This window comes from Varanus komodoensis, unplaced genomic scaffold (assembly GCF_004798865.1).
Source record: "Varanus komodoensis strain SLA01 unplaced genomic scaffold, ASM479886v1 scaffold46_3, whole genome shotgun sequence".
Lineage (NCBI taxonomy): Eukaryota > Metazoa > Chordata > Lepidosauria > Squamata > Varanidae > Varanus > Varanus komodoensis.
This window is the reverse complement of record NW_025336044.1, coordinates 6,216,051-6,228,148: the sequence shown is the minus strand read 5'-3', so window position 1 is coordinate 6,228,148 and position 12,098 is coordinate 6,216,051. Positions and strand designations below refer to the sequence as shown.

At 46.5% G+C, this 12,098-nt stretch overlaps 1 protein-coding gene across 1 annotated transcript in view; it reads right to left on the bottom strand.

The window, feature by feature from the left end:
- Positions 1-12,098, bottom strand: part of AGBL1 (AGBL carboxypeptidase 1) — a gene marked incomplete at its 3' end in the record, with an annotated part of 102,536 nt that overhangs the window by 62,425 nt on the left and 28,013 nt on the right. The window contains exons 2-4 of the mRNA XM_044445006.1: positions 6,664-6,727; positions 5,404-5,550; positions 3,345-3,476 (exon numbers count right to left, since the gene is read on the bottom strand). Coding sequence (XP_044300941.1) covers positions 3,345-3,476; positions 5,404-5,550; positions 6,664-6,727 — 343 coding nt within the window. The remainder of the gene's footprint in view (positions 1-3,344; positions 3,477-5,403; positions 5,551-6,663; positions 6,728-12,098) is intronic.

The following is a 12,098-nucleotide window of genomic DNA, read 5'->3' as shown; positions in this document are numbered from 1 at the left end:
CATGCTAGCAAAGTTATGCTCAAAATTGCCAACATATGCTGGATCATGGCGAAAGCTAGGGAGTTCCAGAAAAACATCTACTTCTGCTTCATTGACTACACTAAAGCCTTCGATTGTGTGGATCACAACAAAATAGTGGCATGTTCTTAAAGAGATGGGAGTACCAGACCATCTTATTTCTCTCTTGAGAAACCTATTTTCAGGTAAAGAAGCAGCAGTGAGAACTGGACATGGACCCACTGATTGGTTCATAAATGAGAAGGAGTTTGACAAGGCTGTATACTGTCGCCCTGCCTATTTAACGTATATGCAGAGCACATCATGAGAAAGGTGGGGCTAGATGAATCACAAGTTGGAATTAAGATTGCTGGGAGAAATATCAACAACCTCAGATATGTAGATGATACCACTCTCATGGCAGAAAGTGAAGAGGAATTAAAGAGCCTCTTGATGCGGGTGAAGGAGGAGAGCGCAAAGTTGGCTTGAAACTCAATATTAGGAAAACTAAGATTATGGCATCTGGTCCTCTCACTTCCTGGCAAATAGATGGGAAAGAAATGGAGGTAGTGACAGATTTTATTTTCCTGGGCTCCAAGATCACCACAGACAGAGGAAAGCTGTGGCAAATCTAGACAGCATACTAAAAAGCAGAGACATCACCCTGCCAGCAAAAGTGCATATAGTCAAGGCTATGGTTTTCCCAATTGCTATGTGTGGCTGTGAAAGCTGGACCATAAGGAAGGCTGAGTGATGAAGAACTGAGGCCTTTGAATTGTAGTGCCGGAGAAGACTCCTGCGAGTCCCTTGGGCTGCAAGGAGATCAAACCAGTCAGTCTTAGAAGAGATCAACCCTGACAGCTCTTTAGAATGCCAGATCCTGAAGATGAAACTCAAATACTTTGGCCACTTTATTTATTTATAACATTTCTATGCCGCACCCATCGCAGAAGCCTCAGGGTGGCTTACAAAGAGAATAAATAAAGAATGGAATAACATTAAAAATTTGGAGTATCTCAGCCATAATTTAAAACCACTAAATAAAACAACCAATTAACAATTAAAATATCGTTTAAATAAAAAGGCCTTGGCCTGGCACCAAAAAACAAATAACGATGGCGCCAGGCGGACCTCTCTGGGGAGCGCATTTCATAGATGGGGCGCCACCGCAAAGAAGGCCCTCCTCCGGGAACTCACCTTCCCAATTTCCTTCACGGAGGGTTCCTAGAAAAGGTCCTCCTCTGCCAATCTCAGGGGGCGGGAGGGCATATATGAACACAAGCGCTCCTTTAGATAACCAGGTCCCAAGCCGTTGAGGGCTTTATAGGTGATAACCAACACCTTGAATTGGACCTGGACTTCAATGGGGAGCCAGTGAAGCTGACGGAGAACTGGGGTTATATGAAAACAACGTCCAGTCCCCGTCAGCAACCTGGCAGCTCTATTTTGCACCAATTGAAGTATCTGGACTGTCTTCAAGGGCAGCTCCACATAGAGCGCATTACAGAAGTCTAATCGGGAAGATACCAATGCATGTGTCAGTCGCCAGGCAGTCGTTCTCCAGGTAGGGACGCAGCTGATGGATCAGCTGAAGCTGAAGGAAGGCGCTCCTCGCCACCGCTGTTACTTGAGCTTCTAATGACAGCTCTGGGTCGAGGAGCACTCCCAAGCTGCGAACCCTGTCCCTAAGTGGGAGTGCAAGCCCATTCAGGACAAGGTCCAGGTCCCCCATCCCGAAGCCCAGCCCACCTACCAACAGGACCTCCGTCTTGTCTGGATTGAACTTCAGTTTATTGGCCTTCATTCAGCCCTAATGAGAAGAAAGGACTCACTGAAGAAGACCCTGATGCTGGGAAAGATTGACGGCAAAAGGAGAAGGAGACGGCAGAGAATGAGGTGGCTGGATGGAGTCACTGAAGCAGTTGGTGTGAGCTTAAGTGGACTCCAGGGGATGGTGGAAGACAGGAAGGCCTGGAGGAATGTTGTCCATGGGATTGTGATGGGTCAGACTCAGCTTTGTGACTAGCAACAACAACCACCACTTCCTAGCCTGCCTTCCTCTCATCTTTTTGTTTACAGTTTCCAGCATCCTGATTGTTTGCTAGGTTGGATGGGGTTGATGTGAGCTGAAGTGCAAGCATCAGGTGAGTGGTACAAGTTGTGGGAAACTGTTTTAAGGAATCCACAGACCTTGTAAGCCTTAAAATTTTGCCAGAATCAATTCCAAAGGGAATGATGGATGGCAATGTTGTTTTAGTTCACTTTTGAGAAGAATTTACCCAAATCAGCAAAACTCTCTATATTTGGGACAAAAAAAAGTCTGAAGATTTAAAACAACTGAATGTGGGAGAAATTGAAACTGGCTGGTTCATCCATTTGGGCCCAGGGTGCTAAACATCTGGTTTTGAACCCCTGTGTATTTAACCATGTTAATACCAAGTCTTTTTCTCTTACATCTTTCACACAATACTACAGGCAGGAATGTCAGTCTTTCCCATGCTTTACCTATTCAGTTTGGCCCATGCAATTGGGTACCAATTTTGTTTCGGTTCATTTTTATCTGAACGCCCCAAAGTTCACAAACTTCTTCACATTTGGCTGAAAAAGAACCTGAGATTAAGAGATGTGAATGAGGGAGAAAGTTTAAGTGATGTGCTCTCTCATTCTTAATGGACAATATTCTTCAGAATGGCCCTGTTTTTCAAAAATATGGCAAACAAGAATGGTATCTGGAAAATCTTTTAGGAGTGCTGGTTCAGTCCTACCTAGGTCTCCACAGCATTCTAGGCTGCCCAGTGTTGTCAGCAGCATTCCAGTATTGTCCTCATTACTGTGTTCCTTATCTCAACTCTGCAGTTCCTTTGCTGCTTGGCCTATGCTCAGAGCACAACTGCTTCATGGTCCCACATCATTGACACAGGTCAGTTGGACCCATTCCTTTTGCACAGCAGTTCTGACCCTTTTATGATAATTGCTCATTATTATCATCACATTGCATTTATAGCCTGCTTTTCCTCCTCTTGCCAGAGGCCCCAGTCAGCGTACATGGTTCTCTTTCTCTCTATTTTATCCTCACAACAACAGCCATATGAGGTATGTCAAGCTGAGAGTCTGCGGTTGGCCCAAAGTCACCCAGGGAGCTTCATGGCCAAGTAAGGACTGCCCTGGTCCAGCCCACTTGACTACTACGCAACACTGTCTCTGTCACTGTTCTTCCTCTTGCCCTCTACCAACCTGCCCCAGATACTGGAAATCCGATGCACATTCCGCTGAGGGATCTGGGAATGCAGAGCACATGACTTGCAGATCACTCCACATGGGAGATGAGGAAGAAATGACACACTCACCACTAGAGGCGAAAACTTGCAATGCCCACAGGCAGTGGATGAGATTCCAGTGGTGATTCAGGTTTTTCCTTGCCAAGCTGAGAGTGGTATCAATCACCTCCAACTTCTGTGCTTTCAACCCAAACTTCTTATCTAAGAAACAGCCAAAGGAGGAGAAAACAACAGTGAAAGTACCTCTTCCAGGTATCTGCAGAACAAGCAGCGCTCTCTAATATGGGGACACACCACATCTTGCATAGCAGTTTTCTATTCAAATACCTCCAACACTTTTTCCAGGACTCGTGTGTGTTTGGCTCACACAGAGAACCTTTCTTAGGTTCCAGTTTCCCATCTAATTTCTGTGGTGCCAGTTGGTGTGACCTTGCATATTCAGTGAGCCACGCTTTATGGCAGAACACTTCATGCCGGTGCTACTGCATCTGTGACTTCAGCTTTGCAGCACTGTCCAGGCCAAAACAACCATTACTTTAAAGATGTAGCAAATGGCCTTGACTTTTCCTTTCCTTTTTTCATTTTTATTGCACATGCATGCAAGTACACACATTCAAACACAGAGCACACGCACATACACTCACACACACAGAGCTCTCTCACACACCTACACACAGATTTCCAACACAGCCAGACACCCATAGGCCCCACTCTGCTGTTATTTTCTTACTTTTCTGAGAGAACCTTTCATAGGCCTTTAAGGTTTCTGCAAGGGAGCATAATTCCTACGGTGCTGCCTCAAAGCTCCATCATCTCTGCCATGTAGCTGCTTCAGTTTTTATGGTTTTGAAGGTTGCATTTAATGTGTGACTGTTTTTACTTGACTGAGGCTTATTTTTGGAAATGTCCATGAAGCATCTCAGTTGGCTTCAGAAGGGCAATACAGAGAGAGCATCAATCAGTCCATCAGCCAGAAGTCCAGTTCTCTGAGCATCCTCTCAGAAGTGGGAATATACAGTGTGTGTGGTGGGGGGGGGCAATTATGGCTCGTGGTTCTGGTGGCTGGGGACCTTGTGGGTTGCACAAGAGGGCATGGGGTACCTGTGGGCTACACACCCTGCTCTAGTGTAAGCACTGGAGTCCCAAGCCATCTTGGGCACATGTGGAGGATGAAGGACTTAAAAAGAAAAGCCTTTCCCCTTTGTTAGGTTCCTAGTTGACATTCCTGTGCTTAATTAAATATGAAATATGAAAAATGCCAGCTACTTCTTCATAGAAATGCTGGCTTCGGCTCACATTTAATATATGCATGAGTTTTGTAGGCATTGCTTAGTTGCTGCACCATCTTATAAGACATACTCTGTGACTGAGTGAGGCTGGAAGACAAGCTATCCAATGCACCCAGCATTGAGAATAATCCCCACTGAAACACATGGAACTTCCCTCTGGGTTCACATGTGTAGGATGTGCTGTGTTTGGTTATTTCAACTGATGAAAGACCACAGGTCATACTGTGAATGTGTAAAAGCATCAATAGCAGTCATGGAGGGGCAGCGATGTAGATCTTCCAGCCCAAGGGAAAGGAGCCCAAGGCTCCTTGTCCTGGCTTCCCTTCCTTCCCTGAAGCTGCTCTTACTTGCAGGATTTGGCCTGGCACCAGAACGAATAAAGTGTCAGCACCAGGTGAACCTCTTTGGGGAGTGTATTCAGTAACTGGGGTGACACCACAGAGAAGGCCCTTCTCCAGGTAGCCACCCTCCCAATCAACTTCAAGGAGGACTCCTGAAGAAGGACCTGTGAGCCAGATCTCAAGCGGCGGGCAGGTACATAGGGAAGGCAACACCCCCAGGGGGCACCACTGTTTTTCAAAGCAGAGTTGGCTGTTCTATCCACATCATCCTAGTCCAACCTGTTCCCAGCTATGATGCTGCATTTTTAATATATATTTTTTTAAAAAATGCTAAAAAGTCTCCATGGGATTAAAATGCAACAGAATGCTAATCTGGAGTCTCTGATGGTTCCAGTGCCCTGTTTAGGGGCCTCACATTTTTGCCAGATGAAACAGTGAGGGACTCAAAACACAGCTGCTCAGGACTAAGGTGCATACATGCAGCTCCACAGCCTTTACCTTTCTGGCCAATTTTGGCTATCAGGCGAAACAGGGGCAGCAGGATGTCATAGTCTGGTGCCGTGGTTTGTGCCACATTGGCCAGGGCCTGCAGAAGAGCTTCACTGCCACCTTTGCTAATAGTGTAGTAGACCCTCCTGCTCGTTCCTAGACAGAAACAAGTGAAAGGACAGTCAAGTGTGGCTTTGCACACATACCCACCAGCCTTGAAACCCTACAGTAAACAGACCTTGAGCAACTCAAGCCTGCTTCATGCCTTTTCCCCTCACCAAGCTTGGTAACTATCTGCAAGTGCAATGTGTACGTAGGACAACGGCACTCTTCAAAGGCTTGTGTCATGGAGATCAGGGATGTCAAACCCCTTTCCTGCCATGTGCCAGATGTTGTGAGCGAGCATTCCTGCAGGATGCTGGTTGCACCAGTTTTGCTGATTCAAATTTCGAAGAAGAAACTGAATATTTTGTTGGGTTGAGCAGCAGGGGGTTGTTCAAGGTCTTGGAAGCCAACAGGAGAGCATGGAAGTGGATGAGGTTAGAGCTAGCCAGGACATGGAGGAGGTGCTGCCAGGACATGGGACCACGAGGGAGATACAGCCTCTGGGAGCAACTGGTGAGGGTGGAGTTACTTTGAATGGGGACCACCTGCTCCCTTCTGAGCTGGGTTCCATGGGTAGGGAGTAGCAGAAGTAAGACACACAATTGGATGTGAAGCATATAGAATGGAGGTGTGCACGTTTTCACAGCACTCCTTCCAGAGGGTTCGAACGCAAATGTTTTGGGGAGTGATCACTTGACTGGAGTCCACTAAGCACTTTGTGTATGCTCAGAGACATAGCTGGATGATTCATATGTAGAAACAATAAGAGAGTTTTGTCAGGATACAGCTTGTCGCTGGTGACTGCTGGGAGGGAGGAAGCCCAGCTCATGATGCCAGATTCCATTTCAGTCCCCAGTACAATCAAGTCCGTACAGTTGGAGATGAAGTAGGCAGTGTTGTTATCATGGTAGGACTTCAGGGCAAAGGTGCAGAGCCCTACTCTGCAGAATGGGCAGGTGTGTCCCCAAATGCACTGGCTTACCATATTGCTTACAATATGAAGCAAGTGAAATCATGCACATTAGCATCCCAAAAGAGATGACATAAAATCATGGATTTTTGAGTCTAAAATGACCAAACTGCACCACTGGACCACTCCTAACTTTATGGTTTGTGTCTTCCTCCAAAACAGGCCAGTATTTCCATGTTCACATTTCCACTTACCAACAGAAAGAAGATCTGTGAGGACACCCAGAATATTCAGAATCACATCTTTGTCACAGGAACTCTGCAATATAAGCACAATTTGTCATCAGAACTCTGCCACTCTCATGAGAGCTCCCGGAGGGGTAGCTCTCCTTGATGTGTGTTCTGCATCCTCAGGGAGAAATGGCACTGAAGGGCACTCTGTGAGAGCAAATCATGTCCATCCAACTGAGATGCATGTGGCATGACTCCTATCACTAGAACACATGAGCATGCTTTATAGCATAGGTCTGCAAACTATGGCCCACGGACTGGATACGGCCCGCCATGGTCATTTACCCAGCCCACCTCAGAGCTTTTGGACTCGCTCAGAGAAAACAATCTCCAAGCAAGTCCAAAAGCTCTGAGCTGGCGCAGGCGTTCTCTGAAACTCTTTCAGTTTGGGAGACTAGCAGAGAGCCAGTGCACGCGCCAAATTGAGACAGCTCCCTTCAATGGCATGTGCGCCGGCTCTCTCTGCTAGCTCTGGCTAGCTCCTGCTGCTGTGCTGGTCTTGCCAGCGTGAATTGCGCAAGTGCTGGCTCTTCCCCCCTATTGCGTGTATGCATTGGCTCTGAATACAGAGCGGGAATACAGAAGAGAGGAGGGTGGAAGAGAGAGAGACCTTTTTTAACTTTTTAAATCTATTTTTAACTATGTGAACCACGTCCCCAGGCTGCAGGCCAGGTTGCAGCTGCAACCGAGCCCAGGGGCTGCGGCTCCTGCACCTCTGCCACAGCCTTCTCTGGGCAAGCCACTGCTGCCGTCGAGCAGCTGTCATGCTTCTTCCCCCTGTGTCTGGGAGAGGCAGGAGGCACCCCGCTCAGTCAGCCCCACTTGGCCAGCGATGGCCCTGTCCCTCGCCTCCCCTCGCCTCCCCTCAGAAAGCAGCCCTTACCTCCCTGGTAAGGTAAGCCGCCCCAAGCCTGCCTCTCCGGTCTCCTGCTCCCCTCCCAGAGCTGGGTGCGCGCCTGCGAGGGCCCTTCCTCCGGCTCGGAAGCGGGGCGGCGGCGAGGAGCCAGGAAGGCCTCAGCTGAGGCGAGCACACCCTCATGGCTCCCCCTCGTGTGGGGCTCCCCTTTCGGCGGGCTGTGCAGCATCATCTTGGGCTTCTGCTGCAGCCTGAGCAAGTGGAGCAAACATTTTTTATTTTTTATTAATTTTTAAATGTTAATTAATTTTTAAATTTATTTTATTTTTAATTAATTTTAATGTGCAGTGTGCACAGGAATTCGTTCATGTTTTTTTCAAACTATAGTCCCCCCGCCCCACAACAGCCTGAGGGAAAGTGAACTGGCCCCCTGTTTAAAAAGTTTGAGGACCTCTGCTTTATAGTATCAAAAGTATGTCAGTGCTACACAACCCTTTGAGTGTTTGTTGATATCTTCAAGAAGAGAGATCAAGATGTCAACAATAACAGAGTCTTGTGACGTCTTTAGGACTAATGAATTTGTTATGGCGTAAGCTTTACGGATTGTACCCATTGTAAACATTTGAATTGGAAGGATTATAGGGGTCTGGGGGAGGGGGCACTGGGAACAGGGAGATGAAGGGCATCTCTGCACTCCATCCTCCCTGAAAGGCATTTAGTTAGCTGATTTTAGCTAAATGCAGCACTTTGGAATGGGAAAGTAAGGAAGCTGAAGGAAGGAGGTACTATCATATCTTACTTAGTGACACGGATCTCCTCCCCTTTCCACCCCCAGAAACCCTCTGCACCCCTTCTCCAAAGTCAATGATCTTGGCCCATTTAGACACTGTCTAACAGCCATAGAATTGTGCTATGGATTGTGTTAATATATGAAAATCCTAAGCAGTTTTCCTTACAAAACCATGTAACAATACATTCAAAAAGATTAAAAGACTAAATCTTTCAATACAGTTAAGATCACTTTTTAAATATCAACAACGAAACATGATGCATGAAGTGCTACCTAAAATTGGCAGGTGTGTGACATGCAGCATTTTGTTTTGTTTTCTGTTTTTTGTTTTGGCGGAGGGGCGGGGTGGAGTAAGCAGCAAGGTCAGAAGAAAATGCAATACACAAAACTAAAGCGGATACTGATCCTGAAGCTAAATGTATGTAGAATTGTTCACATAAATTATTCAATTTATTAGACTATTCACAATGCCCTATTGCTGGTAAAACAATGATCCCAGTACTCAGAAGTCGATGCACACACACAGTGGGACAAAAAGCGGTTAACTCAGTTCAGGTCACCAGTGATAGAACCGAACTTCTTGAGAAGTCATAACAGAAGACCAATGCAGCCAGTGCTTTAAAGACATAGTTAGCAGCTGTGCTTTAAAAGAAAAAGAAAAAAACTGCCAGTGCAGAGAAGCTGATCAGGTCTGAAACCTGAACCTGTGGAGTAGGAGCACTTTAATCCTCACACACCCCCACAGTGGCACTGAGCTGGATCAATTTTTCAGCAGCAGAACTCACACAGCTGCCTCTTTATCAGGCAACACCAAATGCAAGATGAAGTGCTTGAAACCAGTATGGCAGACCCTGCAGAAGCCCAGCTTGCCAGGTGACTGCTTTCTTCCCCCAGGTAACACGGCTGAGCCTCAGATGAACTGTTCGGCTAGTCTGAAAAAAGCATTCCATGTCATCTCTGGCTGTGTTAACAGCCTTGGCAACATGCCATCTGGTCAGCTAAAATAAACAACCTGGTGTAATAAGAACATAAATCAAGTAAGACTTTATTGCTGAAATCTAACCATGAAATCCATCCACCCAGTGAGGTGAGAAGAGGAATATGCTACAGGACTGACTGCTTCTTCTACTGTCTCTCCATCAGGCTATAGCCTTTGCTGCCCATCTGGGCTCAGGCCCGGGGGGCAGGGGGGGGGGGGCATTTTGCTTCAGTTCTGTTTGGATCTCTGTATTTTCAGCCATGTCCCTGTTTCCTTAGAGTTGTCAGCTGTATGTCAGGAGAAAAAGAAAACCAAACTCCTCCACATTAACAGTTCTGTGCAGGCAGGTGCATCATAGCCATCTCCATGCTGGGAGTACTTGGACATCTCGGATTTGCCCAGTGTAGAACTGGCAATGGCTTTATTTCTAGTTTTTCATAATTGGGAGAGAAAAAACTTGAAATTTTAATAATGTGGATATAGGAAAAGAGAGACTGGCCTATTCCTCCATTCCTAGCTCCTAGGGAAGCATCAAAGGAGGAATCAAAGGCTTCCTCCCAATCCACCAAATGGATCTCCAAAGAGGAAGGCTTGCAGGTGCTGCTGTGGAATGCCAGACAATCAAATGGGTGAGCACTGTAGAATGGATTGGATTGGTGCTGTCAGGAAAGGTTGCATGTCGTGGTGGCCCAGTTCCCCAAACTCTCAGAAGCTGACTAGGATGACCTCCCTCTGAATCTCAGGCCAAAGTCATCTGCCTAGGCAGCCTCATGGCATTCCTGAATCCTCCAGAAGTCGTCACCATGGGATGAAGTGAGGTGGAGACAACCCTCCTCATAGAGCACCTTGGGGCTGAGCTATCAGAGTGTCAGAGGAGAACACCTCAGTCCACCTGCTAACTGCCCGAGACACTTTGCTCTCCTTGAGCTCATTTGCTGGCATTGCTGTATTTTTAGAACAGCAGTGAGTGGGGGCAAAGGTTGATTGCCAGGAATGGCAGCTGGCACACCTGCTTACAGCTCCCCTTTTCCACACCACACAACCACTTCTGATGGGGAAGGTCGCCATCTGTGCAAGGCCCATGAGCATTTGTCGACTTCCTCTTGGCTCAGGCTGCTTTGCAAGACTGGGCCGAGGATGAGGGGAAGTTCATGGATTCTGGAAGAGGAGATTCCCTACCCTTGCTTTGCCATCCTCTTCAGTCCAGGCTACTGGCTGGCTTTGCAATGTAGCAACCTGGTTTGTCCTTTGGTTCTGAGTTTTTCAGTCCTAGCTGCCAGCTGGTCCCATGACATCCATTTCCTGGCTCACCTAAGAGGGTTTTCCCTTGGTCCATTCCTCTGAGTTCCTCTTAATTTGCTAAATGTGTTGTTCTACCACGAGGCCCTCAGAAAGCCAGTGACTGACCAGAGAAAGCTCCCAGGAAAGGGAAGAGGGGAAAAATAAAGCTTGGGAAAGTTGCACATGACTTCAGCCTTCTGCCAAAGGATGGAGTGGCTGGTATAGCCGAGTCCCAGAATACTTGCTCCTCCCTTCACCTCCTTCTGCATAATTCTCTTGTCCTGACACTGCTGGCCTCATCGAGTGACGGCACTCAATTCAAATGCGTGCAGCAGATCACAGCATCACAGATGCCCAGGTGGCCCTGCCTGCCTGCCTCCTGCCTCTGATTTCAAGTCACAGAAGAGCAGACCTCAGGCAGAGCTGGGTGTTCTACCCCAAGGACAGTCATTGTGAACCTACACAAAGGATCACAGTTACCTGCATACACTTCTTCTGGTTGTTTCCATTGTTTTGTGCTGTTAAGTCATCGCTGACGTATGGCCACCCTAGGAATGGTGCCCTCCAAAATTTATTTATTTATTTTATTTATTAAACCATTTTTATGCCGCCCCATTCGCCGAAGCCTCGGGGCGGCTTACAACAATAAATTAAATAATAATAATCATAAATTAAAAATATAAACATTAGAATAAAATACAAACATACAATATAAAATAAGCCGCCCTGGCCATGACAGCCCCACTCAGTGCCTCTACATTCAAGGCTGTGGCATTCTGGCATTCAGAATAGTGTCCTTCCACCTACAGACATTCCAGTTCCCTGCTGTATTCCCCATGTTCAATTGACAGTATCAGGTAGTCATGACCACTCAAATATCTGTCCCAATCTGACATAAAACAGGGCTAGGATTTTTCTTGACTATTTTAAAAGCGCACATAGAGAACCCACCTTATCACCTCATGCTCTACATGTTTAGGTAATTTTCTCCTAACACAGCTCAATACTAGTACTGGAACCCCACTAGAGAGGGATTTTAGGCAAGCAGCTAAGGGGAGGTATGGTGTGAGGAGAAGAGGGAGAGGTTTCCTCACTGATGTGCAATGTGTAACCTTCATCCTTTAAACTCAAAAACAAAAACTAACATTGATCAAAAAGGGGATCATTTTTGACCCCAGGCAAAAGTGCCTCAAGGTAGGCAAATGTTACACATGAAAAGGCCTTTGTTTGGTTGAAAGATTCTCCCAGGAGGTTTCAATTAGCATGAAAATTAAATTCAGATTTCACTATTATATGTATTTTAAGACTTAGTCTTTGGCCTAAAGACTTGGTTTATGGAAAGAAAATTGTAAGACAGAAAGTTTAGATTGTCAAAATCTGCCTCTTCAAACAGTCCCCCAAACATCTAGAAGAACCAGACTACTGTTCTACTTATGAGTAAATTACTCAAGAGAATGTAAGCCTGGAGGAAGCTTACCTCAACATGTGGGACA